This window comes from Dendrobates tinctorius, unplaced genomic scaffold (genome assembly GCF_039654945.1).
Source record: "Dendrobates tinctorius isolate UK_male_01 unplaced genomic scaffold, ASM3965494v1 ptg000120l, whole genome shotgun sequence".
Lineage (NCBI taxonomy): Eukaryota > Metazoa > Chordata > Amphibia > Anura > Dendrobatidae > Dendrobates > Dendrobates tinctorius.
Window position 1 is genome coordinate 21,399,044 of NW_027361788.1, and position 26,425 is coordinate 21,425,468.

The 26,425-nt window shown below is 45.8% G+C and overlaps 1 protein-coding gene across 1 annotated transcript; it reads right to left on the bottom strand.

Annotated features, from left to right (window-relative positions):
• Positions 1 to 495: 495 nt before the first annotated feature.
• Positions 496 to 22,212, bottom strand: PLP2 (proteolipid protein 2). Its single transcript, XM_073590885.1, has 5 exons — positions 22,048 to 22,212; positions 8,849 to 9,004; positions 6,329 to 6,424; positions 5,608 to 5,698; positions 496 to 829 (listed from the first exon to the last, which is right to left on the bottom strand). Exons 1-5 carry the CDS (start codon positions 22,141 to 22,143, stop codon positions 810 to 812), a joined length of 459 nt encoding a protein of 152 aa, XP_073446986.1. The 5' UTR covers positions 22,144 to 22,212; the 3' UTR covers positions 496 to 809.
• Between the last annotated feature and the right edge of the window lie 4,213 nt (positions 22,213 to 26,425).

Sequence of the window (26,425 nt, forward strand, 5' to 3'; positions counted from 1 at the left end):
AAATAAGCTGAGGCCAATGCGAATCACTGATACTAGCCCCCCTTTAGAAAACAAACATGTCTGATATATAATATTATGGAAAGGGGGAACTAAATTTCAAATATATTTCTGTGGTCCTTTTGTGGGCATAAAAAACCACACACATTTCTATTATCTAAATTTAGTGCCGATAGGCAATAACTTCTAGATCGGTGAGGGTCTCAACTGTGAGTGCCTGGACGGGGGGCTATAGCAGGTTGCTTTCTACAGGCCAAGGTAGCGCAGATCTTTTCACGCAACTCTATTATGCAGGGGATATGGAGTTCTGTAACGAAAAACACAGAGGTCTGCTCACTAAAGACACCCGAAGTCTATAGCACAGAAACAGCGCCCCTCTATGGGTTGTCAGGTATTGCAGCTCCGCTCCATTCTTTTGAAGAAAGATCTGACTTGTTCCAGCTTTCACATCATCCTCTCTTGTCTATTGACTGTCACCATTTATTCCAAATCTACAGACACAATTACAGTTACATTTATTAATGTATTAAAAAAAAGCTTATTCTTACATGTAAAACAACAACCCCCATAAAGCGGACACATCGTAACTAACAAACGTGTTCTGCCATCACCCACTGGTGTAATGCAGACGTGTGTATAAACGTATATGTACACAGCGTGTGCCCAGAGGTGGTGCCCCCTGCAGGGCTATATTCCCAATGCCACCAGAGTCCTTGGCACCAACGACATCTTCACTGGGTGGTCCATGCCATGGGGGTGACTCGTGGCCTGCGTCGGACACTATCCTGTCTCTCACTGGTACAAAGCGAATGTTAGATGTTGTCAGGAGACTCTGGGAAAAGAAAAGAATGGGGTTATCAGATAAGGAGATGCCACACAATTATAGGTGCTCACTGACCCTGCAGTCACGCTGTGGGGGATGTGAGGCTTTATCAGGGGTCCACTGGAATAACAGACAACACCAACCGGGGGAACTTGGCCTTCTGGGCAGTCACCTGTATTGCCACCTAGTAATGTATTAGAAATCCCTCATTTCATCGACCAGCTCAAGATCCAGCCATTTTCCCCCCTTTCATGACCAGGCACATTATTATTTTTTCCTGTAAGTGCAATTTTAAGGACTCTAAGAAATGTTCTTGTTTATTCATCAAATTGTTTTGGCCTCTTTTACTCCTGAGACGTGGAGTCTAATTATTCTGTAATTAAAAAATGTTCGGAAAAAGAAACCATTTTTTATTATTATTTAAGACCAGAAATCTATCAGACAAATGTGTGTTTTTATTTCATCCAGAATCGAAACGGGTTCAGTCCGGCGGTTACTGTCTTTATTTCTCTTCCCCTCTCTCTCCCTCTATCTTTACCTCTTTCTTTCTCTCCTTCTATCTTTACCTCTCATTCACTTTTTCTCTTCCTTTCTTTATCTCTTTTCCCTCTTTTTCCTTCTCTTCATCTCTCTTTCAATCTCATTTTCAGTCATTATTTTTCCTTATTTCTCAGATTGTCCTCCCACTTTCACTCTGTCTTATCTCTCTCTTCCTCTCTTTCATTCTTTTTCTTTATATCTCTCTTCCTTTCCTTATCTCTTTCTGTCTTTCTTCCTCTCTTTATCCCTCTCTCTCTCAGGAGGTGACCAAGGTTTTCTTACGTAACGCGCGTCGGGGTATGTGCTGCAGTTGGACCAGGGACTGCTTACTAGGTAACATCTGCATATGGCTTTCCAAAAATTGATTACCAGGCTCTATGCAACTCTGCCTGCTGACACTTGATTGGCACAATATGTTTTCTATCCTGACTGATGCTAATTGTTTGAGTTGAGGGTCTTTTCTGGGGCACTTTGGTTTCTTGCTGAAGTCACCACAATGCCTTCACTTCTGTGACATACACTTGATGCAGGTTACAATTATGACATGCATGATAATATATCATGATATTATAGACATAAGCATGTCATCTAGGATATGTATTTCATTAACCCCTTATATGACTCCAGTCAGTATATGTTAACATTAGCTATCTTTAGGTTTGTGAATTAATATATGATAAACTAGTACAGAGGACCGGCATTAGGGCAGGGCAGACTAGGCAGCTGTCTAGGGCCCCCAGAGTCTACAGCAGAATCTTTACTGATAATGCTATTATCAGTGAAGCTTCCATGTAAAGACTGGTTGAGGACCAGAAGGACAAGAGAAGCGGCCACTGAACCTCCCCCCATCAGAGTGATAGAAGAGCTCATAGGCCAGTGCTCCTGTTCTGCAAGGCGCCTCTGAAGGGAAGGGAGAGCTAGAGAAGGCCGACTCCTACCAACCTGATTTGTTCTCGGCAGCAAATCACCAGTGTAAACTGCAGATATGTTGCTGATCAGGGCTGTGGAGTCGGTAAGCCAAACCTGCGACTCTAAGGGGGGGTTTTACACATAGCGATATCGCTATAACGTCACCGCAGCATGTGCACACGTATGCAGAAAATTTCTGCATGAAAACTGGACTCCTTCCCAGAAACCGTGCATTTTTTTCCAGCGCGTTTTTTGCGCAAAAAACGCAAGTTTTTTATGCGCGTCCCCAGTGTCATAGAAAATAGCTAGAAATGCGGATTTTTCCACAAAATTAATGAGCATGCTGCGTTTTTTAACGCGATGCATTTTTTTTGCGGAAAAAAAAAACGCATCAATATGCACAAAAAGTCGAATTCATTAAAATGAATGGGATGCTTCTTGTAAGCGTTTTTAAGCGGTTTTGCCAGTAAAAATGTGAAAAACACGCTTAGGCTGTGTGCACACGTAACTCCTCAACTTCCTCATACATGCCTCATTACTGAGCATGTACATAAAGTGCAGCACATATTCATCTCATCTAAAAGCCCAGATCAGGAACAAAACAGACATTTCTACAACATTTCACAACTTTCCCAAATTCTTATGAAAACATTTACAGCACATCCTGACCGCAATATATTATATACTGTATTTAAGGAGCCGGAGTCTGTCCATTTCATACCGACTCCACCAAAATAGACATACTCCAACTCGACAGCCCTGCTGCTGCTAACATGATACTGTATGGGGACAGATTGATCTATTAGTGATAGTTCTGTCCCAATCATTCTTTCTCAGCCGTTGTAAAGGTACTGTCACACTTAGCGATGTGCCAGCGATATGACGCGGTCAGGATCGCTGGTACATCGCTAGGTGGTCGCTAGTGAGCTGACACACAGGCAGATCTCACTAGCGACATCGCTGGGGATGGGGATCGCTACTTACCTGTCAGACGAGGCGATCCTGCGTCCTCCCGCCCGGCTCCACGCGTCGCTCGTCCTCACAGCAGGAAGCGCCGCAGGAAGCTGACGACGAGAAACAGTCCTGAACGTTCTCGCGCGATCAGCGATAACCAGCGGGGGAGTCGGTCGGAGGTAAGTATCAGACACAGCGATATCGCTAGTAATATCGCTATAACGTCACTAGTTATAGCGATATTGCTAGCGATATCTCTTAGTGTGACAGGCCCTTAAGAGGCCGGGAAACACGTGTGGAACGACTTGAATACTGTCATTCACGCTCATTGAATGGCCTGAACTCTCGCATGTAAATACAACCGAAATGTTTGAGTGTCATGGTGCAATATGTGAGCATTTAGGGTAATCTTTTATTGTTTATAGACTGTATTATTATTCTTTCATATACAATTGACCACACACTGTTAGATGTAGCACCATTCATTGGCACTCACTGTTTAATATTGGTGTTTTTCTGTCGAATGTACCACATGATCTTATGCAGCTGTCTCTGACATCCCAGCTCCTCGCTTCTGCACAATCTAGTGCAGCTGTCTCTGACATCCCAGCTCCTCGCTTCTGCACAATCTAGTGCAGCTGTCTCTGACATCCCGGCTCCTCGCTTCTGCACAATCTAGTGCAGCTGTCTCTGACATCCCAGCTCCTCGCTTCTGCACAATCTAGTGCAGCTGTCTCTGACATCCCAGCTCCTCGCTCCTGCACGATCTAGTGCAGCTGTCTCTGACATCCCAGCTCCTCGCTCCTGCACAATCTAGTGCAGCTGTCTCTGACATCCCAGCTCCTCGCTTCTGCACAATCTAGTGCAGCTGTCTCTGACATCCCGGCTCCTCGATCCTGCACGATCTTATGCAGCTGTCTCTGACATCCCGGCTCCTCGCTTCTGTACGATCTTGTGCAGCTGTCTCTGACATCCCTGCTCCTCGATCCTGTACGATCTTGTGCAGCTATCTCTGACATCCCAGCACCCCAGTGCTGCACTATCTTGTGCAGCTGTCTTTGACATCCCGGCTCCTTGCTCCTGCAAGATCTTGTGCAGCTGTCTCTGACATCCCAGCTCCTCGCTCCTGCATGATCTAGTGCAGCTGTCTCTGACATCCCGGCTCCTCGCTCCTGCACGATCTAGTGCAGCTGTCTTTGACATCCCGGCTCCTCGCTCCTGCAAGATCTTGTGCAGCTGTCTTTGACATCCCGGCTCCTCGATCCTGCACGATCTAGTGCAGCTGTCTCTGACATCCCGGCTCCTCGCTCCTGCACGATCTAGTGCAGCTGTCTCTGACATCCCGGCTCCTCGCTCCTGCACGATCTAGTGCAGCTGTCTCTGACATCCCGGCTCCTCGCTCCTGCAAGATCTTGTGCAGCTGTCTTTGACATCCCGGCTCCTCGATCCTGCACGATCTAGTGCAGCTGTCTCTGACATCCCGGCTCCTCGCTCCTGCACGATCTAGTGCAGCTGTCTCTGACATCCCGGCTCCTCGCTCCTGCAAGATCTTGTGCAGCTGTCTTTGACATCCCGGCTCCTTGCTCCTGCAAGATCTTGTGCAGCTGCTGACTTTCCAAGACTTGCAAATTGATATGCAAGCCATCCAGACATTTTAAGGCTATGTGCCCACAGTAGCATTTTTAAACCCTCAGGAAACGGGTCTTCCCAGAAAACGCGCGTTTTTTGCTGCGATTTTTGCGCAGAAAATGCGTGTTTTTTTTTCCGTGCGTCTTTTGGACTATAGGAAATAGCCCAAAACTCGGACCTAAGCGGAAATTAATGAACATGCTGCGTTTTTTACCGCTAAGCGTTTCCTTAGCGGTAAAAAACGCATCCATTGGCACAAAAAGGCCAAAATGCATTAAAATGAATGGGATGCTTCTTTTAAGCGTTTTTGATGCGGTTTGACCCCGAAAAACGTATCAAAAACGCTTAAAAAGACGCAACATGGGCACACAGCCTAAGACTTTGGGCTGTCTGCAAGTAAAGTGGTTGCCCACTTCATAAGGGATACTTCCCAAACATTTGTAAGATTTTCCTGCCCCTATATTTTATCTGCAGAAATAAGCAGGTAAAATCCAATGTTCTGACACACATTTCTAAAAAGAAAAAAAAAAATGCGGCATAAAAGACATGAAGCCGTTTCCTGCTCTACTTTTCACAATGCGCCATGTAGCTCACATGCAGAAAAATAATAAAATAATTATTAATATTAATAATAAAAAAACCACTAGTGACCAGTTTCTGAAACTGGGAAGCAATGAGAATACAGTGCTGTATGGCTGCCACTGGAAGACTGACCCATTAGTGATGGTAACCGGAACAGAGATTTTCTTACTTACCGGTCGCGGCTTGTGTGTGTGTTTTTCTTAGTTTAGGAAATGTGATAAAAGCATCATAAGCAAACAGGATCCCTGCCAGAAGCCCAAAGACCTGCAAATAAAAGAGAACAGACATTTTTGGGACCGAGTCATGAAGCATTGGGGCAGATTCTTAAAAGTGTCTTAAAAAAACCCCAAACTTGTTGTTGCCCATATCAACCAATCACAGCGCAGCTTACTTTTTTCCTGAGCAGAATACAAAACAAGTGCTGCTCTGTCATTGGTTGCTATGGGCAACAAAGATTTTCTTTTTCCTTTTCGACCGTTAATACCTCCTCCATTGAGTCTTACAAATTTTAGAGAAAAGTATTCATGTTACCCATAAAGCTGGATTTTTCTCCAAGGCCGGCCTGACTCCTCATAGATTCAAGGAGAGGCTAAAAGTCTCCTGACCTGAACGCGACAACCCCATTTATGCCTATGAGGCTGTCGAGTTCTGCTCAGAAGACTCAGGAGCGGTCCAGGAATCACAGGCCGTACTGTGACGGTGTCACCTGGATGTGTGAGTGTGGCCTTAATGTGAGATCTAGGGTCAGGATTTCCCATTTGAGAAAGTAAAGTCATGTGAACGCAGCCCAAAAATCTCTATGGTCTGGTATCTCATGCATATGACTAGGATTTCCGTATTTATGGAAAATCAAAAGAAGTAATAATGCTTAAAATCTCACAGTTTGTTACTCACCGATCCGGCAATGCCAGGGCCATCACCCCCGCGGATCAGACATACTAAGGAGAGGATTATGAAAAGGCCACCACCAATGGCAGCACGAAGGAAGTCCTAGAAAAAGGAATATATATCAGTAAAACATGCCAAGAATATATTGTCTGATCCCCATAGACAAGGCTTGAGAAACAGTGAGTCCGCATCTTTCCTAGCAGATGATGGCTGTGTTATTCAACCATCATGTGCCTCCAACAGCCGCGGGTGAAGCGGAGCGCCGGCCATAGCTATTGGGATGATAAATGCCGCTGTAAATCTCTAACATACGCCGGCTGCAGGAGCGTCATTCCACACTCCCATCGGCACGTCCATGATGTGATCGCATGGTGCCGATGGGTTGCCGTGACAGCCAGGTGTCTGCTGAACACCCCTGTGCCTGTGATGACGGTACTCCTGTGAAAACTAGTCCATGGCGGGGGTTCATATTAGCAGAGCTGATGCGCCATTATCCATAGCACAAGTGACCGCAAGATCGCAACTCCAAGTCCCCTAAGGGGACTAACACATATGATGAAAAGTTTAAAAAAAAGATAAAAAAAAATATTTTTTTTAAATTAAAAAAATCTACTAAAGTTCAAATCACCCCCCTTTTCCTGTATTCAAAATTAATAAATAAAAGAATGCAAGAAAAATAAACATATTTGGTATCGCTGCGTTCATAAAAGTCAGATCTATCAAACTATAAAATAAATTAATCTGATCAGAAAACAGCGTAACGAGAAAAAAAAATCAACCGCAGAACTGCGCTTCTTCAGGTGCCGCAACAACAAAAGAAGATTTATTACAGGTGGTCAATAAAAACACTGACTCAGGGTGTAAAGAACAAGCCCTCACACATGTCTATATCCCGAAAACTTGAACCATTACGGCTCTTGGAAAATGGCGCCACAAGAAAAATATATACGGTATTTTTTTTTTTTTTTTTCTACAAAGTTCTGAATTTTTATCACCACTTAAATAAAATAAAAACCTACTCATGTTTGGTATCTGTGTAATCGTAATAACCTGGAGAATAATAACGGCAGGTTAGTTACACCATATAACAAACATTGTAAATAAAAAAACCAAAAAACCACTGTGGAATTGTGGTTGTGTTTCTTGCTACTTCACCGCACTTAGACTTATGGCTATTTGAATAAGGGGAGCAAAGAAACGAAAAAAAAAAAAAAATGAAAAATTGACATTCATGAAGGGTTTAAGTACATGTAACGCAAAAACCTGATTTAAAAAAAATGCCATTTTCTGACGATAGCTTTAAAATGTGGATACAATTTAAATTTTGTAAATACAAAAAAAAATTATTTCGTAGGGGTGCTCTGAAGTAATTTTTTTTTTCCTTTATTAACATTACTATTACTACCCCTTAAGACCAAAAATATTGGGAAACACTGGTGACAGCCATGTGTTTCGACTTGCAGTGTAATCAACGTGACACTAGGGGGCGCAACAATCCTATATCTGGAGTATCCTGCTGTAAGGATGAAATCTCATCGCTAGAAATGGAGAATGATGCAAAATCGTGGGAAACCCAACGGGATCCAGACTGATCCCACTGTATATGGCCGCTAGACGGATCAGCCACACTGCTATGACATGTGCTGGGAACGGAAGCCATAGTGCAGATGTGATCAGAGCCTTAATCATATACGCGGGAAACAAATCAGACGAAATCATAAATGATTATTCTGTCCACATTTTGTTATCAGCCATACGGTTCCTGAAGTCTCTCGTCTGCACAGTGGAATTGCAGGTCACAAGCCCCCTGTTACGGTGATCGGTGAGACCCCCACTGACCCAGATATCCAGTGGATAACCGGCTTAAAGCCGAATACACTCTTTAAACGATAAGTCATTTTCTGATGACACATTCCCTTTAAAGCAGGGATGGGGAACCTCAGGCCCCAGGGCCATTTACGGCCCTCGATGACCTTTTATCAGGCCCCCGGGCAGATTCTCAGGGACAGCATTCTTAGGCAGGGAGCTGTATTTTGATTGCCACAAGCTCATTAATTTCTTCTTGCTCTGTGAGCACACACACGCTGTGCTCACTACTGAACACTGAAGGGCATGCAATGAAAGATTAAGTCATGACACCAGTGCCAGAGTCAGGATGTACTTTGTGGGCCAAATGGCCCTTGGCTGAAAAAAGATTCCCCACCCCTGCTTTAAAGGGTCACTGCTCTGAACTTCTTACAAGTTATCAGAGCCGCCATTGATGCTGCAGATCAGTTTACCTGATTATTCTTATCGCAAGCTCAGGACATCAGAGAGAAAAGCCTGAACATGTGATTCCTACAGAGGGAACATTTATACCGGCCACGTGTCATTTTCATGGCCCACGCCGTGGCCGCCCCCTCCACCCCTGCTATAGGTACATGTGGCAGACTTCCTGTCGCCGGAGTATTTGGGGTACTGATCGTGGCCGACGACTCTTTTTTACGCCCGTGACATGATATTTCTGCAGAATTGGTCGGTACTTACGGTCCAGCCCCAATGGATGAATGAAATCTGTTGGTCATAGTGGGCTGCGAAGAGGAAGAAGAAGAGGACGGAGAATATGAGCTCAGTAATTGCCACGCCGAGGTATCCAGGAGTGTTTGAGGCCGCGTAACAAATCAGGACCACGAGACAGATGGCCTGCGGAGACAAAAGACGCAGAATTAGCGCAAGTCAGCATTGCCACGGCCGGTACTGGGGCGAAACCTAAAGCAAAAGTGCAGCACACTATACGGCCATAATAGCATAAACTATATGATATATAGAGCCGCCATAACCATGCACAGCTGAAATGACACACTGCGCCATAACGACTACAATATAGTAAGAGTATAAAATAAAAATACGGCCAAAAAACCCCCAGAAAGGAAATCTGCCATCGATATCCGTTCTAGGACAACCTCATATATCACTGTTTTTTGAGCACTGTATGGCTGAACTATGTAGGCGCAGTTGTTTGGTATTATATATTATTGCTATGGCTTGAATAGGAGCTAAGTTGCCGTACACTTCTATACATATTACAGGTGGGTTATCTAAACTCGCCAATGGCAGAAACTAATCCGCAGTCACTTAAAGGGATAGTACGTTAGGAAACACAAAATATGAATTAATACAGGGCAGCCCTCTGTTCATGATTCTCATCTTGTGACCGTGGAGAGCAGCTTCGGTGTCTCTCGCTCTGTAGGAACCATCCTGACCTGTATTACATAGACCGATGGGAATGTACACAGTATAAATAAAAAGCTTAATTTCTCCTCTACTTGTGCTGCTGAAAGTATAAGGGTGTGTGCACACGCTGCGGATTCTGCCGCTGCGGATCTGCAGCAGTTTCTGCTGCGGTGTACAGTACCATAATATCCTATGGATATCAAAAACCGCAGTGCAGACGGTGCAAATTTTTCCACGCGGATTTGCTGCGGTTTCTAAACCGCAGAAAGAATTGACATGTCAATTCTTTCTGCGGATTCCGCTGCAGTTTACCATCTCCTCCATTGTAGAGGTGATAAACCGCAGGGCAAAACCGCAGGTCTTTTGACCTACAGATTTACCTGCGGATTTTACAGAGCATTCCGCAGCGTGTGCACGTACCCTAACACTACTGATTGCAGACGATCACTAGGGTTCCAGCATGGAGACACTTCTTTAAAGGGGACCTTTCACTAATTTTTTTTATTTCAGCTGAGTATCTCCTCCACTTGCCACTTCTCTGCTGATTTTACAACAGTTTTTCTTTTTCTTCTGTGCCCCTCTGTTCCAAAGCTATGCCCCTTGGTAATAAACATACAAATTTTTGCCTTCAACAACAGGACACGCCTACTTAGTTGAAAAAGAAATTGACATCTTAATTTTTGGAGGCATAACTTTGGAACGAAGGGGCACAGAAGAAAAAGAAAAACTGTTCCAGAATCAGTGGAGCCGTTGGAGGAGGTGCTCAGTTTAAAATAGAAAAATACAGGGAAAGTGGAGAATCCCTTTAAATGTAGCCAATCTCTACAGTTGGTGGCCAGCACTAGAGAACGATGTGACCAATTCATGGTTATGTCTAAGTTTGATAGTCTTGAGGTCGGGGAGGCAATGGGCAGGCAACATGATCCGCCATTTATTGCCTTCCTTGTTGGTAGCCTGAGGACCGGCAGGCGGCAGCTGTCTGTAAATTCCATGTGATGGAAGGAACTTGAGAGGCACCCATTGACTTCTGATCTATTTGAAGGCTGGAGGAGACTCTTGTATATTGCACAGTATGTGGCCGTGTCGTCATGCTGATCCATGAGCAGATTTCACTCATTGTTCTGTATGAAGCCAAATCCTCGGCCGACCGCTCCGTCCTCTGGCCTTTAAGATCAAGATTCATTCTTCTGGTGTTCATGACGGCCTCCACGTAGGATGTAGAATTATTCTCATTCTTGGAGGAATTTTAGCTGCCTCCTACATAAAGTCTTTAGCGCCTTCTGTGCAGTTAATTAGTTTTCACACTATATGGTTTTCCGCCAGGAAAATCCTGCAAATTCTCTCAATGTGAGGCCCATAAAAACCTGCATGGTCTACATAATAAGATGCTTCTTCCTCTTCTTCCAAGAGCTATAACTTTTTTATTTTTCCGTCCCCATAGCCGTATAAGGGCTCTTTTTTTGTTTGTTTTTTTCAGGACGAGTTGTACTTTTGAATGACGCCATTAATTTTATCATGTGATGCTCTGGAAAGCGGGAAAATAATTGCAAATGCAGTGAAATCGCAAAAAAAATTGCAATTCCACAATTGTTTTTTGGGTTTTTATTTACGTTTTTCACTGTACGGTAAAACTGACCTGGTAATATGATTCTCCAGGTCAGTACGAGTACACAGATACCAAACTTTCAGTTTTTTTAATTTTATTTAAGCGATAAAAGAAAAATTTGAAATTCATAAAAAAAAATAAATAAATAAAAACTTGCTTGTGTCGCCATTTTTCGAGACCAGTAACGTTTTCATTTTTGGGATCTGGGGCTGCGTTAGGGCTTATTTTTTGAGCCCTTAGCTGATGATTTTATTGATACCATTACGGGCTAGATATGAGAGAGGTAAGATGTTTGAATCGCCTCTTTTTGCCTTTTATTGCAATGTTGCTGTCACCCAAAAATAATGTAATTCTGCTGTTTCGATTTTTTTTCTGTTTACGTTATTTATTGATAATTTATTTGATATTTTTATAGATTGGAGTTTTCCGAATGCAGCAATACCAAATATGTGTATTTTTTTATATTTACTGTTTTATGTTAAAAGGGGTGTTGTTTTAGGTTTTTAAAAATGAAAAAAATTATTATTTCTCACTATATTTGCTAGTCCCCTTTGGGGACTTGAAGATGCGGTTGTGTGATCGCATATGATGTACACAGCAGTGCATGAAACGTATAGAGAAAATTACCATCTCCTATTAACGCCAGCCACCAGCTGGCGTTAATAGGAGTATCTCAATGACAGGTACAGGGGTCTTCAGCAGACCCCCAGCTATTTTGGCAACCCATCAGCGCCCCACGATCACGTCACGGTAACACCAATCGGTCAGAGACACGATAAATTACGTAAATGTACGACATCTGCTGGATCCTTATCACTGCTCTACCGCACCTGGAATGGTGTACGTGTCGGGGACTCTCTCTGCTGCTCCACACTGCAGCTCAGGGCAGTTTCACACGTCAGTATCTCCGGAACGTGTAGTGACAGTTTTCTCACGTACCTGAGACACTGACACAACACATTCGAATGAATGTGTCTATGCAGATAATAATAATAATCTTTATTTTTATATAGCGCTAACATATTCCGCAGTGCTTTACAGTTTGCACACATTATCATCACTGTCCCCAATGGGGCTCACAATCTAAATTCCCTATTAGTATATCTTTAGAATGTGGGAGGAAACCGGAGAACCCGGAGGAAACCCACGCAAACACGGGGAGAACATACAAACTCCTTGCACATGTTGTCCTTGGTGGGATTCGAGCCCAGGCTAACCACTGAGCCACCGTGCTGCCCGTGTGCAAAACACGCTGACATGTCCGTTTTTGTGCAACAGCATGGATCACACAGACCCATACAAGTCAATGGGTCCGTGTAAACACGTACCGCACACGGATGCTGTCTGTGTGCTGTCCGTGTGAGATCCATGTGCGTTTTTAAAAGTCAAAGGGTTAACATTGAAAATAATTTTTCAAAAACACAGACACGGACACACGGACAGCATACGGACAGCACACGGATGGTACACACGGACATACGGATAGCACACGGATGGCATACGTATGCACACGGACACGGATAGCTCCGGTACAGGTTTTTCCGGTACTGGAATTATCTGGACGTGTGAAACTGCCCTCATGCTGTGTACTGAACGGAACACTGTTCCAATCAGCCAACATTTTATCACCCCTGTGCCTGCAGCTGCAGAAAATGCTAGCACATGGGCCCGCCGAAGAATCCTCCGGTCCTCCGGTGGGCCAGTCCAACCCTGGTCATATGTCTTGAAGGAGTTAAAGCGAACCCCGAATATTATATGTGACTATACATTTCCAATGAAGAGTCACTATAAAAATTAGACCATTTATACAGAGATCTGATGTGCCAGTCATCAGAAATCTAGTCAAAGATACATGCAAATCAGTCTGACAGTGCACTGGGGGCGTCACTAAACGAGGAAGGAGCAGCAGCAAATATGTTAATAAAGAATTTTTGGATGCAGTCAGAAACAACAAGTTTTCTACTGCAGACCACTTCAGGAAACTTTATTTTTGGGAGCTTTTGGAAAAGTTTATCGTTTCCTTAAGCAGTTTTGAAAAGTTCTTTCAATATTTTGGAAGAGCTTTTTTTTTTCCTTGGAGTTTTTGTTTGAGAACTTTACATTAGGAGATGCGTCACAGAAGTGACCTCGAAACCTGGAGCAGAAGATACAACTTTCAAAAGACTGAACATATGAGCAGAAAAAAAGGCTTTATAACAGAAATGAAGAGGAAGGGTCTTTAAAGCTTTTTTTATTTTTTTTTGTTTAGTGAGGACGAGCTCGAAAAGACTCCTTGAAAAACTCTGTGCGCACATAGCATTGGGGTATGTTCACACAGAGTCTTGTTGCAGAGTTGTAGAGTTTTTGTAATGGAAAGTGAGTAAACTCTCCTAATCCTCCTCAAAAATTTGGAGTTTCCGCTCTGGAAACTTAGCAGAAAGACCCATAATCTAAGGGCTTGTTAAAAAAAAACAGCCTTACAGTTCCAGCTTACTTTTTCCTTGCAGATTTTGGGTGCATGTTTTTGCAGCACTTTTTATGTAAAACATGAGCAGTCTTGATGCTATTTTACTTGGATTTTTTTCCCCCTAATATTAGAATGGGTGAAAAACACTGCAAAAACACTGAAAGAATCGGCGTGCTGTGGATTTTAAAAAAACGCACAGCTTGTCAAAAGAAAAACGTGAAGGAAAAACAAACAGCATGTGCATGAGATTTTTAAAATCTCGTTCATTTTATTAGTATGGTAAAATGCAGCCAAAAAACTGCTGCAAAAATGCCACGTGTGAACATAATCTTGGGGTAAAGAAAAAAATCCTACCAACATTCATCATTTTTGTTTAGGGATGGGATTACATTTTCTCAAATTGTTGAATTCAATACTAAAACAAGGAAAACAGTGCGGACAATGGAAAATAATTCATGATTCCTAAGTAACCCATAAAAAGACTTGAACAAACCATCGTGACTAGTAAAAAGTGAAACAATTCAGAAAGACGTAAAAGTTTATACTAACAACCGAGTCTATGAATGTAGACAGAGGAAATATATGTATATGTAAGAAAACTATAAAAAAAAATACTTGGCAGCTCCTGCTGCAGATGAGTACTGAACAATCTGTAATAGATTTTCAGTGCGGATATGCTGTCATTGTTCTCAGCAGCACATTTATGAGCTGCCGAGAACAATGATCTTTTGTGCAAATTAAGAGATTATCTCACCCGACCAACGAGCGTTTCGCTTGTTCGTCAGATGATCGGCAACCTGTTTACACTGCACGGTTATCGTGAAACAAGCATTTGTAGGAACGATGATCGTTCAGTTTCAAAGCGCAGGCGCGGGGAGGCTCATACAGAATGTCACTGGGGCAGCGACACATTGATGAATGAGATACGCCCGTTCGGACGAGCTAATAATTGTTTCCAGGAACGCTCGTTCCCAGCCATCTATTACTGACGTGTAATCAGGTAGCCGATCACCCAACGTACGTTGGTCGGGGGTAATGAGTTTTATGCTGGCATGAAAATCATGGTTACCTGCAAGAAATTGCCCCGTGCAATCAGAGAACGTGCTGGTGCTACACATGTTATTCCACCGCATACAACCGTTTTACTTGCAGACTGTAAACAGGGCGGTAAATGGGGGCTGATTGGTTTGTATGAACTGGATTGGCTCGTCTAAAGGCGCCATTAGCACTATGTAACGTCTGCCGCGGGTGGGTAGAGCGCTGCCTGTGCTGCCGCCGGACCGTGTTATCCAACTCCCAGGCCTCGTTCAGACAAGACAGAACGCAAAAATGACATGTGAATGAGACCTTAAGAAGCATTTACTGTGGCCGATTCTCAAGAATGAGCGATCCGAGGAATTTTCATTTCCTGATCATCGGGAAGTGTAAACAGGCTGCCGATCCCCCGAACACATTTTTGTGTTCGTTTTTTTTTGCAGTATTTTCACTTGCGTTTTTCCCCCATTCATTTGAATGGATGAAAATTGCTGCAAAAATGCAGAACTTGGAATAGATGCTAAGTACAGATCAGATAATTTTGCCCAGTTAGAGGAAATGAACAGGAGCCGGCAGAAGAATCTTTGAATGGAAATTGTTTGCAAAATTTTGTGCAAACTGAAATAATGTTTAATTCTTAGATAAAAAATATGTAGGTGCTGCCATAAGGACCCCAGGCGTAATCACTGGAAAGTTCTGGCGTTCTCCGTTTCTAGGTAAAACATGTGCTGGGCGGCTCAGGAAACATTTACCCTCCATGTGTATTACTCATTCCTTCCCCAAAAGGAGCAGTGAGTACAACTTACAGCAATCACTACACAGTAAGCGGCTGTGGTCACTGCAGATTGTAACAGATTAGTCATCGAGAGACTCAGGAAGCTTGTGATCTATCCGAATGGACACTTGTGCTGAGAGTTTGGAGCGGAAACTCCAAATTTTTGCGAAGTTTTGCATTTTTGAAGAAGGCTTTGGAGAGTTTCTGCCCAAGTAGACTGTGGTTGTTTAGCTGTTTTTTTTTTTTTTTCAAGCAGAAACTCACCAGGGGTAAGTGCAAAAGAAGCTTCAGGAAAACACCGGCCGATGTTTTCTGGCGTCATGGCCGTCGCTCTTCGCCGCTGGCGGTTTTTTTTACTTGTATACTTAAAATACATTTTTACAAGCCATTTGAAGAATGGTCAGGTCACTTATATTAGCCGCATCACGTCTTTACAAGCGTTAAGTGGTTAAAAGGGTTATCCAGGTTTGTGATCAGGTCTATGTGACCGCAGACTTGTGATTCCTCGCACCGCGGGCAGCGCGTGCTGTTAGGATTCTCCAGTGCCAGCAGCAAGAGCGGGCGTTTACATGACCGGAAGTATACGATTTGCATAGTTCTGGCCACATTACGACTAGACATGCTCAGCCTTGTACATTTTAGTCGGCAGGTGACCACATATATGCAAATTACATACATGACCTGCTCTCAACGCCGACACTGGAGAGTCTTGACAGCGTACACTGCCCGCGCTGTGAGGAGTCACAAGTCTGCAGTCACACTGACAAGATCCCAAACATGGACAACCCTTTTAAAAGAAGCTGCAAAGACTTAGCATTAAGGCTGTGTGCCCACGATGCATTTTGTTAAGCGTTTCCGCAGCGTTTGAGCCGGATCAGACGCTGCAGAAACGCTTAAAAGATGCATCAAATTAATTAGCATGCGTTTTTGGCTTTTTGTGCCAATGCATGCGTTTTTAACCGCTTAGGAATTGCTTAGCGGCTAAAAACGCAGCATGCTCATTAATTCCCGCATTGCTGAGCATTTTTAGCCATCCCCAATGATCCCAGAAATCGCGTGTCAAAAAACGAGTCAAAAATCGCGGAAAAAGACGTGTGTTTTCTGGGAAGGGGATCCTTTTCCTGAGCGTTTAAAAACGCTAGCGTGTGCACATAGCCTTACAGGTGAATTAGGATGCATACCCACCTGAAAAAGCCGTTGTGTGCACATACCCCAACTCTCCAATTACAACTTGTGGTTAAATTAGATAGAACTTAAAGGTGTTTTTTAAGGTTTTACAAATAACTATATAGTTTTTCATGCTGTTTTCTTTGTGTGGAGACTAAATTGTCTTGACAGGTACAAATGACAAACACTGCGAATTTCATGCCCCCTATCTATGATAATCCTGGGCGACTATGGCCAAAGATCACTGCAATGTAGTGCAGGTGAATGGAGTCATCCTGTGACTACGACAAGCAAGTTGCAAAAAAATCCGACTGGGTCTGACATTTGCGACGTGCTCAAACGCAGTTGCGCTACCCCTGAGGTTGCAAGGTGAAACCATTCATCTGCATTATTATGGATGATGCTATCCATGCCATGTTTCATCTCCTGGAAGGTACAGACCTGTTCGGTCCTGCAAGGTACAGCTTGCTGTGGGTTCTGTGGAGTAAATTCCTCCACTAACCTCTGAACAAGGTTTAGAAATGTTCTTTTGTTATTCCTTTTATTATATGTAATTGTTTATATTGTATTTTTTATAAACGAATGGCCCACTTTAATCCTGATCTGGACATCACAGCAGTATTCATGTAGGGGCACATCCAGGAGAGACCCCGATATGGACTTTTGCTGTGAGGCTGGAAATTGCTAACAAATGTCCCAGTTTCTGAAATACTTTCCATTCCCCATCTCACCGGAGCTGCGCGGACAACCCTGTACTTTCCTGATAGCCACTGACAGAATTACGCATGATTCCCTTTATACTGGGACACCATCTGTGCAGTGGCGTAACTTGAAGCTTGCGGACCCCAATGCAAAATCTCCGACGGGGACCTCAACTATCAAATGTCTTCTCATCTGGGCCAAAGGGACCTTTTGGGACCTTTGAGGCTCCAGGGTTTGGGAGCGATTGCAACCACTGCACCTACTATACGCCCCCACTTATGTCTAATAATGAAGACCTGAAGTGCAGCTAGGCTTTCCTTCACTTGAAGCAAAGACTTAAGCTCAGCCCCAAGGCCGGCATCAGACCGGGAAAGTGCTGGTGCCCATGGGGCAGCCACTCTGCTCAGGTTTTAATTTTACAACAAGCTGTGCATGTAGAGTGGATGTGCGCGCTGTATATATGGAGCAGGCTGAGGAGCTGAGCCCGCTCCATACCGCACAGGCACTGGCTGATAACTCGCTGGCACCCGAGTCTTATACTGCTATGATCGGAGCATAATGACTTCTTACATGCCATTTTGAAAGATTTAAAATGGGGAGAAAAAGTACTTCCGACCTGAATCGACGCCTGATGAAGGTGTCTGCCATGTTTGCACACCTGTGAAGCCCAGCCACATGGGCTTCATAGGAGGTCGCTAATGCTACAATACACTGCAATATCACAGTATGGGGAAACCAAAAACAAAACTCCTAAAATAAAAAAGTAAAAAATAAATTGCAAAAATTGCATGAAGGTAGTAATAATAATAAGGGTATTTAGTAAACATAATTTTTATCAAAAGAATGTACAAGCAGTCACGTCAAGGCAACCCTTGTGGGACAGTCCTAACTCTTGTATTTAAAGCACTTGTCAAGTGACGTAAATGTGAACAAGGACAGAGGGACTGAACCACCAGTAAAAGCTTAGGCCAGACAGGATGGTTTTCCAAACTCAGAAACAGGGCGGTCACACCCATATATGCACAGAATGCACAATGAAATGAATAAAAAACTGGGTCTGAGCTGAAAAAGTAAATTAATGTGTATGCACAATGTAAGTGCATGGAACACATGGAAAGGTCATGTTTATATGCATTTACATTTTGCATACGCATTAATTTACTTTTTCAGCTCAGACCCAGTTTCTCAATATGACATATGGCCAGTGTCAGACTGAAGTACATTGAGCCCACTGGAGAATTTGATTCTGAGGGTCCACCTTTCTCCCCCACTGAAGAGCCCATTAGCAACTGCAAGGTTTGCACTATGAACTCTCCTGAAGGAGAAGTCAGGGCCCACCGGATGATTCTACGGTTCTCTGGTGAGCCAGTCCAACCCGGAGTATGGCGCTGTATTTTACAAATGATCCCATCCCATGATCCCTGGTTCCAGTCCCTTAGGACGACCAACAAAAGTGTAAAAAAAATATAAGCTATTAAAAAACTGAAAAACACATCAAAGTTCATAAATTGAAAATATAGAAATAAATAACATTTCACATCACCAAAATAGAAAAATTTGAATTTTTTGGGGCACTTTGCCTCTGAAAAAAAGGAATAAAATAAGATCAGAAAGTCGCATGGACCCCAATAAAAATGATGGGTCATACAAAAAAAAAAAAAACCCAAGTACTGATACATCGACCGCAAAATAGAAAAGGTGATAGATCATGGAAGGTGAGAAGGATGCAGCGCGATGGAAGACGGGTCCACTTGGATTATGGCACCCATGTGCTGGCATACCCTGGCGCTGCTGAGTACCCAGCCAGATGCCAACCTGGACAACTTATTCGCAGACAGACTCTTCTGCAGAAACATTAAAAAAACATAAAAGTTCTATATTTCTAGAATACAACAGTGGAAAAAAAATGCAAAGAAATCAGAAGAGTTGTCATCTGCCTCTTCCCAGCGACACCTAGAAATGTGCGCCGGTCAATGCCGCCATCTGGGCACCACGTAGAACTGCCCACTCCTAACAGGTGGCACCCCCCTGCCCAGGTCCACAGCAGTCTGCCCTCCACCCTCCTGATGCGACAACTCACCGCATTATAAGAGGGAGTGAACAGAATTAGGAGGGAAAGCTGGGCACCAGAGGAAAGGTGCAGGAGGGACTGGAGGAGAATGCCCTCATGATGCAGGGGACAGGAGGAGAATGCCCCCATGGTGCAGGGGACAGGAGGAGAATGCCCCCATGGTGCAGGGGGCAGGAGGAGAATGCCCCCATGGTGGAGGGGACAGGAGGAGAATGCCCCCATGGTGCAGGGGACAGGAGGAGAATGCCCCCATGGTGCAGGGGACAGGAGGAGAATGCCCCCATGGAGCAGGGGACAGGAGGAGAATGCCCCCATGGTGCAGGGGGCAGGAGGAGAATGCCCCCATGGAGCAGGGGACAGGAGGAGAATGCCCCCATGGAGCAGGGGACAGGAGGAGAATGCCCCCATGGTGCAGGGGACAGGAGGAGAATGCCCCCATGGAGCAGGGGACAGGAGGAGAATGCCCCCATGGTGCAGGGGGCAGGAGGAGAATGCCCCCATGGAGCAGGGGACAGGAGGAGAATGCCCCCATGGTGCAGGGGACAGGAGGAGAATGCCCCCATGGTGCAGGGGACAGGAGGAGAATGCCCTCATGGTGGAGGGGACAGGAGGAGAATGCCCCCATGGTGCAGGGGACAGGAGGAGAATGCCCCCATGGTGCAGGGGACAGGAGGAGAATGCCCCCATGGAGCAGGGGACAGGAGGAGAATGCCCCCATGGTGCAGGGGGCAGGAGGAGAATGCCCCCATGGAGCAGGGGACAGGAGGAGAATGCCCCCATGGAGCAGGGGACAGGAGGAGAATGCCCCCATGGTGCAGGGGACAGGAGGAGAATGCCCCCATGGAGCAGGGGACAGGAGGAGAATGCCCCCATGGTGCAGGGGGCAGGAGGAGAATGCCCCCATGGAGCAGGGGACAGGAGGAGAATGCCCCCATGGTGCAGGGGACAGGAGGAGAATGCCCCCATGGTGCAGGGGACAGGAGGAGAATGCCCCCATGGTGCAGGGGGCAGGAGGAGAATGCCCCCATGGAGCAGGGGACAGGAGGAGAATGCCCCCATGGTGCAGGGGGCAGGAGGAGAATGCCCCCATGGTGGAGGGGACAGGAGCAGAATGCCCCCATGGTGCAGGGGACAGGAGGAGAATGCCCCCATGGTGCAGGGGACAGGAGGAGAATGCCCCCATGGAGCAGGGGACAGGAGGAGAATGCCCCCATGGTGCAGGGGGCAGGAGGAGAATGCCCCCATGGAGCAGGGGACAGGAGGAGAATGCCCCCATGGTGCAGGGGGCAGGAGGAGAATGCCCCCATGGTGCAGGGGACAGGAGGAGAATGCCCCCATGGTGGAGGGGACAGGAGGAGAATGCCCCCATGGAGCAGGGGACAGGAGGAGAATGCCCCCATGGTGGAGGGGACAGGAGGAGAATGCCCCCATGGTGCAGGGGACAGGAGGAGAATGCCCCCATGGAGCAGGGGACAGGAGGAGAATGCCCCCATGGTGCAGGGGGCAGGAGGAGAATGCCCCCATGGTGGAGGGGACAGGAGGAGAATGCCCCCATGGTGCAGGGGACAGGAGGAGAATGCCCCCATGGTGCAGGGGACAGGAGGAGAATGCCCCCATGGAGCAGGGGACAGGAGGAGAATGCCCCCATGGTGCAGGGGGCAGGAGGAGAATGCCCCCATGGAGCAGGGGACAGGAGGAGAATGCCCCCATGGTGCAGGGGGCAGGAGGAGAATGCCCCCATGGTGCAGGGGACAGGAGGAGAATGCCCCCATGGTGGAGGGGACAGGAGGAGAATGCCCCCATGGAGCAGGGGACAGGAGGAGAATGCCCCCATGGTGCAGGGGGCAGGAGGAGAATGCCCCCATGGTGCAGGGGACAGGAGGAGAATGCCCCCATGGTGGAGGGGACAGGAGGAGAATGCCCCCATGGTGGAGGGGACAGGAGGAGAATGCCCCCATGGTGGAGGGAACAGGAGGAGAATGCCCCCATGGTGGAGGGGACAGGAGGAGAATGCCCCCATGGTGGAGGGGACAGGAGGAGAATGCCCCCATGGTGGAGGGGACAGGAGGAGAATGCCCCCATGGTGCAGGGGACAGGAGGAGAATGCCCCCATGGTGGAGGGGACAGGAGGAGAATGCCCCCATGGTGCAGGGGACAGGAGGAGAATGCCCCCATGGTGGAGGGGACAGGAGGAGAATGCCCCCATGGTGCAGGGGACAGGAGGAGAATGCCCCCATGGTGGAGGGAACAGGAGGAGAATGCCCCCATGGTGGAGGGGACAGGAGGAGAATGCCCCCATGGTGGAGGGGACAGGAGGAGAATGCCCCCATGGTGGAGGGGACAGGAGGAGAATGCCCCCATGGTGCAGGGGACAGGAGGAGAATGCCCCCATGGTGGAGGGAACAGGAGGAGAATGCCCCCATGGTGGAGGGAACAGGAGGAGAATGCCCCCATGGTGGAGGGGACAGGAGGAGAATGCCCCCATGGTGGAGGGGACAGGAGGAGAATGCCCCCATGGTGGAGGGGACAGGAGGAGAATGCCCCCATGGTGCAGGGGACAGGAGGAGAATGCCCCCATGGTGGAGGGGACAGGAGGAGAATGCCCCCATGGTGGAGGGGACAGGAGGAGAATGCCCCCATGGTGCAGGGGACAGGAGGAGAATGCCCCCATGGTGCAGGGGACAGGGGCTGCCATGCTGCCAGCACTTACCGCCTCGGCTGCCAGGATCGCCCCCTTCCTGGTGCGGGCATAGGCTGAGACCAGGCTCATACAGCTGGCACTCTGCTCGGCTCCGGACTCCGACATGCTGGCACCCGGGCACGGATGGAGCTGTGGGAGCCGTCACTGGGCGGGTACCGGGCACTCCCGGGGGCCGGCGCTGGGTGTGTGCAGAGTCCGGGGCTCCGTGTAAGGAGACGGAGGCTGCGCCTTCTGGCAGGAATCTCTGTGTGTTTATGGGCGAAAGCTTGCAGAATTTCTCTGTGCAACAAGTGTGAAGCGATCGTTACCCTGCAGCACAGGGGGCAAGGCAGGCACGGGAGGGGTTAATAGGGTGAGGGGCACAGGAGAGGGAGGGTACAGCCAGGCCGGGCTGTGAGGGGTTAACGGGCCATGCCAGTGAAGAATGGGGGGTCTGTGGCCATCAGCATGTGGGCGGAGGGCAGGAAGGGGTTACACTGGCGCAGAAGGGGTTACAACATATAGAAATGCAAATATGCTTTCAGACAAGTTTTTCTATTTTATTATTTTAGCTTAACCCCTTCTGTGCCAGCATCCTGTACTACATAGTCACGACTGATTAACCCTGTCCCTGCCGCTCGCCTCCTGCATGCACCTGGCCACACAACACCTTTTTTTGGGCCACTGCCTATTCTTCATAGGTGTGGCTTGTTAACCCCTTACATGCCAGCCTGATAGAGCTAAATGATATTCTGGGTTATTGGAATAGATTTCCATTAGTCCGACCTGATCGCCAGAGGCTACAGAATATGTATATCATTATCATTGATCCCTGATTATGACACTCTCTGACCGGTCAGTTTTCATTGCTAAGAATGGATGATACATTAAGGCTATGTGCACATGCTGCCGATTCGTGTGTGAATTTTTCCGCACGGAATCTGCAGAACCCGCAGGTCAGAATACCTGTATTTTTCCTGCGGATTGGGCCTGCGTTTTTACACCTGCGGATTTCTAGAATGGAATCTGCACAAAGAATAGTACATAGTACTGTACATCACTAGCGAAGATGCAGCGGATCCGCAGACGAATCCGCAACGTGTGCACATACCGTAACGTTTCTTTAATCCAGCATCCGATAATCTAGAAAGGCCGACACCCCAAGAAAGTAGTTTTGAGACTGAGCAAAGACAGAGAATTAAGTCCACGCGGGAAGGATAAACTGGTTTTGCGCCGGTAATAACACGCAGCAGGTTACAACAGCCAGCAAATCTCGTCCACGCGCGGCATTTTTTCCGCACTGTTGCCGGCACGTTATTTTCTGTTGCAGACATTTGCTTTGTGTCCTACACATTTGAAAGAGATTACTTTAATGAAGATTAGAAACCTACAACTTTCTGCAATGTTTTTAGCCCTTTTTTTTTATAGCCAGGATCTGAAAATTACATTCTGTTGGTAAACTGGCAGCAGATTTCTGGCAGAAACAAAATCCATCATTTGTGGACACAACTTACGAAAACTGTCAATAAGATACAAAGTAATAATAGGTTCTTTCTTCTTTTCTATTCACTTTTTTTTCTATACACTTTTCTGATAGTCCAGAACATTTGATAATCCGGCACATATTGGGTCCCACTGATACCAGATTAAAGAAATTTTCATATCCATAGTCTTCACCTGGTAAAAAATTTGGATTCGAGTATGCCCCCCTCTTGTTCTCCGCCCCTGGCTCGGTGACACTTTACTGTAAAAATCGTCAGGTAATTGGGGAAAGGTCAGCGGTCGTCATCTGTAGGAATGTGGTGGGCGCTGTTGGGGGGCAGCGTCATTTAGACCTCTTCACCAGAGGATCCTTACACTAACCGCTCCCTATTACGTTGGCAACTGAAGCCAAAGTCTGACAAGTAGTAGCTTGTTGAAAGGTTCCATGGGAAAACATTACAAGGCTCTTTTCTCCTCCCTCCGCCTTCCCTTGGGCATGATGCTAGTCCTGCAATCTGCACATAAACACAGCCATTTATAGATGGGGACGCGGAGAGAGAAGCGCCCTACAGGACAACGAGCAGTCCCATCATAGCTGAGCTCACCGCCAGATGAGGGTTGTAGGAATATTCACCCCACCATCCCACTATAGGGTTGAAGTTCCTTGCAATATTTGGTTTGTGTGGAGTACTGCTGTGCAGAGAAAATATTCAAGGGGACCGTGTGGTGTTACCTTCTTTCTCAGGATCAGCCGGTGTCCGAGAGGTCAAACGTTCAACCGATCAAAAATTGGTGGCCTATTCTAGTTTTAGGAGATGTGGCATCCATAATAGTGCAATAGATTCTTATCTATGTGTACAGTATTGTTTCCCCAGTTTTATTTAGTACATTTGGGCATTTGTTACATTTTCTATCATTCCGAGATTACTGTGCTGGCTCAGTCCCAATCTATACAGCAAAGCTGCTAATATGCTGCAGAAAACAGGAAAGGTACTAAAGTTTTGATCAGTGGCATCCCACTTAATCAAAGCTGCAGAAACGCTCAGCATTGCTTGTAGATCAGATAAGACGAGAGTTCAGCATAGCAGGAGGGGTTTAATAAAAATAATGAGTGAGCTACCAACCCATAGTGTAGATAACATTAAGGCCTCATTCACACGTCAGTATTTTTGCATCAGTGTTTGTATACCAAAACCAGGAGTGGAACTTACAGAAAAAAACTATAACTGAAAGACTGACACATGTTCTCTGTTTTGGAGACACTCCTGGTCTTGGCATACAAATACTGATCAAATACTGACGTGTGAAGTAGGCCTAAAGTGTTTTTTTGCCCCTGGATCCGTGTAGCCCCACAATGTAAGTGGCTCTGGAGCTGATGCCGTCAGCTCATGTCAGAAGACACTCCAAGACTTTCTGTGGAGCGCCTCTCCAGGCTTGGAGGAGAACACCACCAGAACTACTACTCCTTCCTTTTATCAATGGGTGGTGACCCCCATCTATAAAAACTATGACTTGTGAAAACTTTTTTTTCTTTTACTCAAACTTAGGTCATTTTTCTGAATGATACACACTGTACATTGCAGTAGAAACAAAAAAAAATAGTTGTATTTTTAAAATGAGTTTTTTTTCCCCCTCTGCTGTAATGTGATCCTGGAATTCTGAGAGCACAGAAAAGTAAAAATAAACCTGGAATTTTAGCTGGGCCATTCCCAGCAGTCAGAAAGATATTACTGTCCCTTATGGAGACCATAGGAGATATGTGTAGGGGCCTCAGACAGGCCGAATATTTTAGTTTAGACGTCTCTAGTAAACTTGTTATCTGCTGTATAATGAGCCGTTTATCGAAAGGGAAAGACAAACTGAGGACAAACATGAGACGGGAACCTTCAGCGATGAGCGTTTTTTTTTTAATATATAAAGTCTGATGATCCACGGCGGATTATCAGACTGATAGAATTCTTTCTAAAAATAAAGGATATCACCATTAGTATAAAGGCAGTACAATGTCAGGGCCTGAATCCTCAAAATTCAGAGGTGACATTTTAATAAGCAATTCCCTCTGCTGCTTTGTATCAGACGCTCACTCACATGTTTACAGTTTCCTCCCATTGACCACAAGAGGAAATGGTAGAAACATAAGCTGGTGTAAATGGCACTCATTAACAAGCTAGTAAAGCGGCAGGGTACAGGTGCCGGATGGCCCTCGTGGCCCCCTCCTTGTGGCCCTTTGCTCTATCTGTGTACAGTGTAATGATTTGCAATTGATTGTTTCGTTTTTTCGTCAGTGACTCTTCAGAAAACACTGTGTGACCAGAACAGAGCCCAAGTGTTTGCAGGGCCGGCCCGAGAGATTACGGCGCCCTAGGCGAAACTATTTTGTTGCGCCCCTACTATTCTTGGCAGTAGATGAAAACTTGGGATATAAATTTAGGAGCAAAATAAACCACAACAACAATGATTAATTAACTCTCTCCTAACTCTTTAATCTTCTGAGAAGTTGTATAGGACAAATATATACAAAGTAATCAATAACACAAAACAAAAACGACCATAGGTAATTAAAATTTTTGTTTCCTTGCCTTTTTTTTGAAAAGGATGACACTAAGTCACCGAGATTAATTTGTTTAGCAACTTCAGATTCTATCGAAATTGTTGCCAACCCAACCAACCTCTCTTGTGTCATATTTGCCCTTAAATATGTACACTTTTCTTTCCATCCCTAAAACTTTTTGCCTTTTAAAAAGATTTTTTATAATTTTTTCTATTTTTTCTCTGGCACCCCCTTTGGGTCGGCGCCCTAGGCGGCCGCCTAGTTCGCCTATACGTTCGGGCCGGCCCTGACTGTTTGGCTTTAGTGTAAAGTACAGGTTAGTTTCCTTATCGTTACAGCTATAAAAACTGCAACTTTTTAGATACTTTTAAGTTT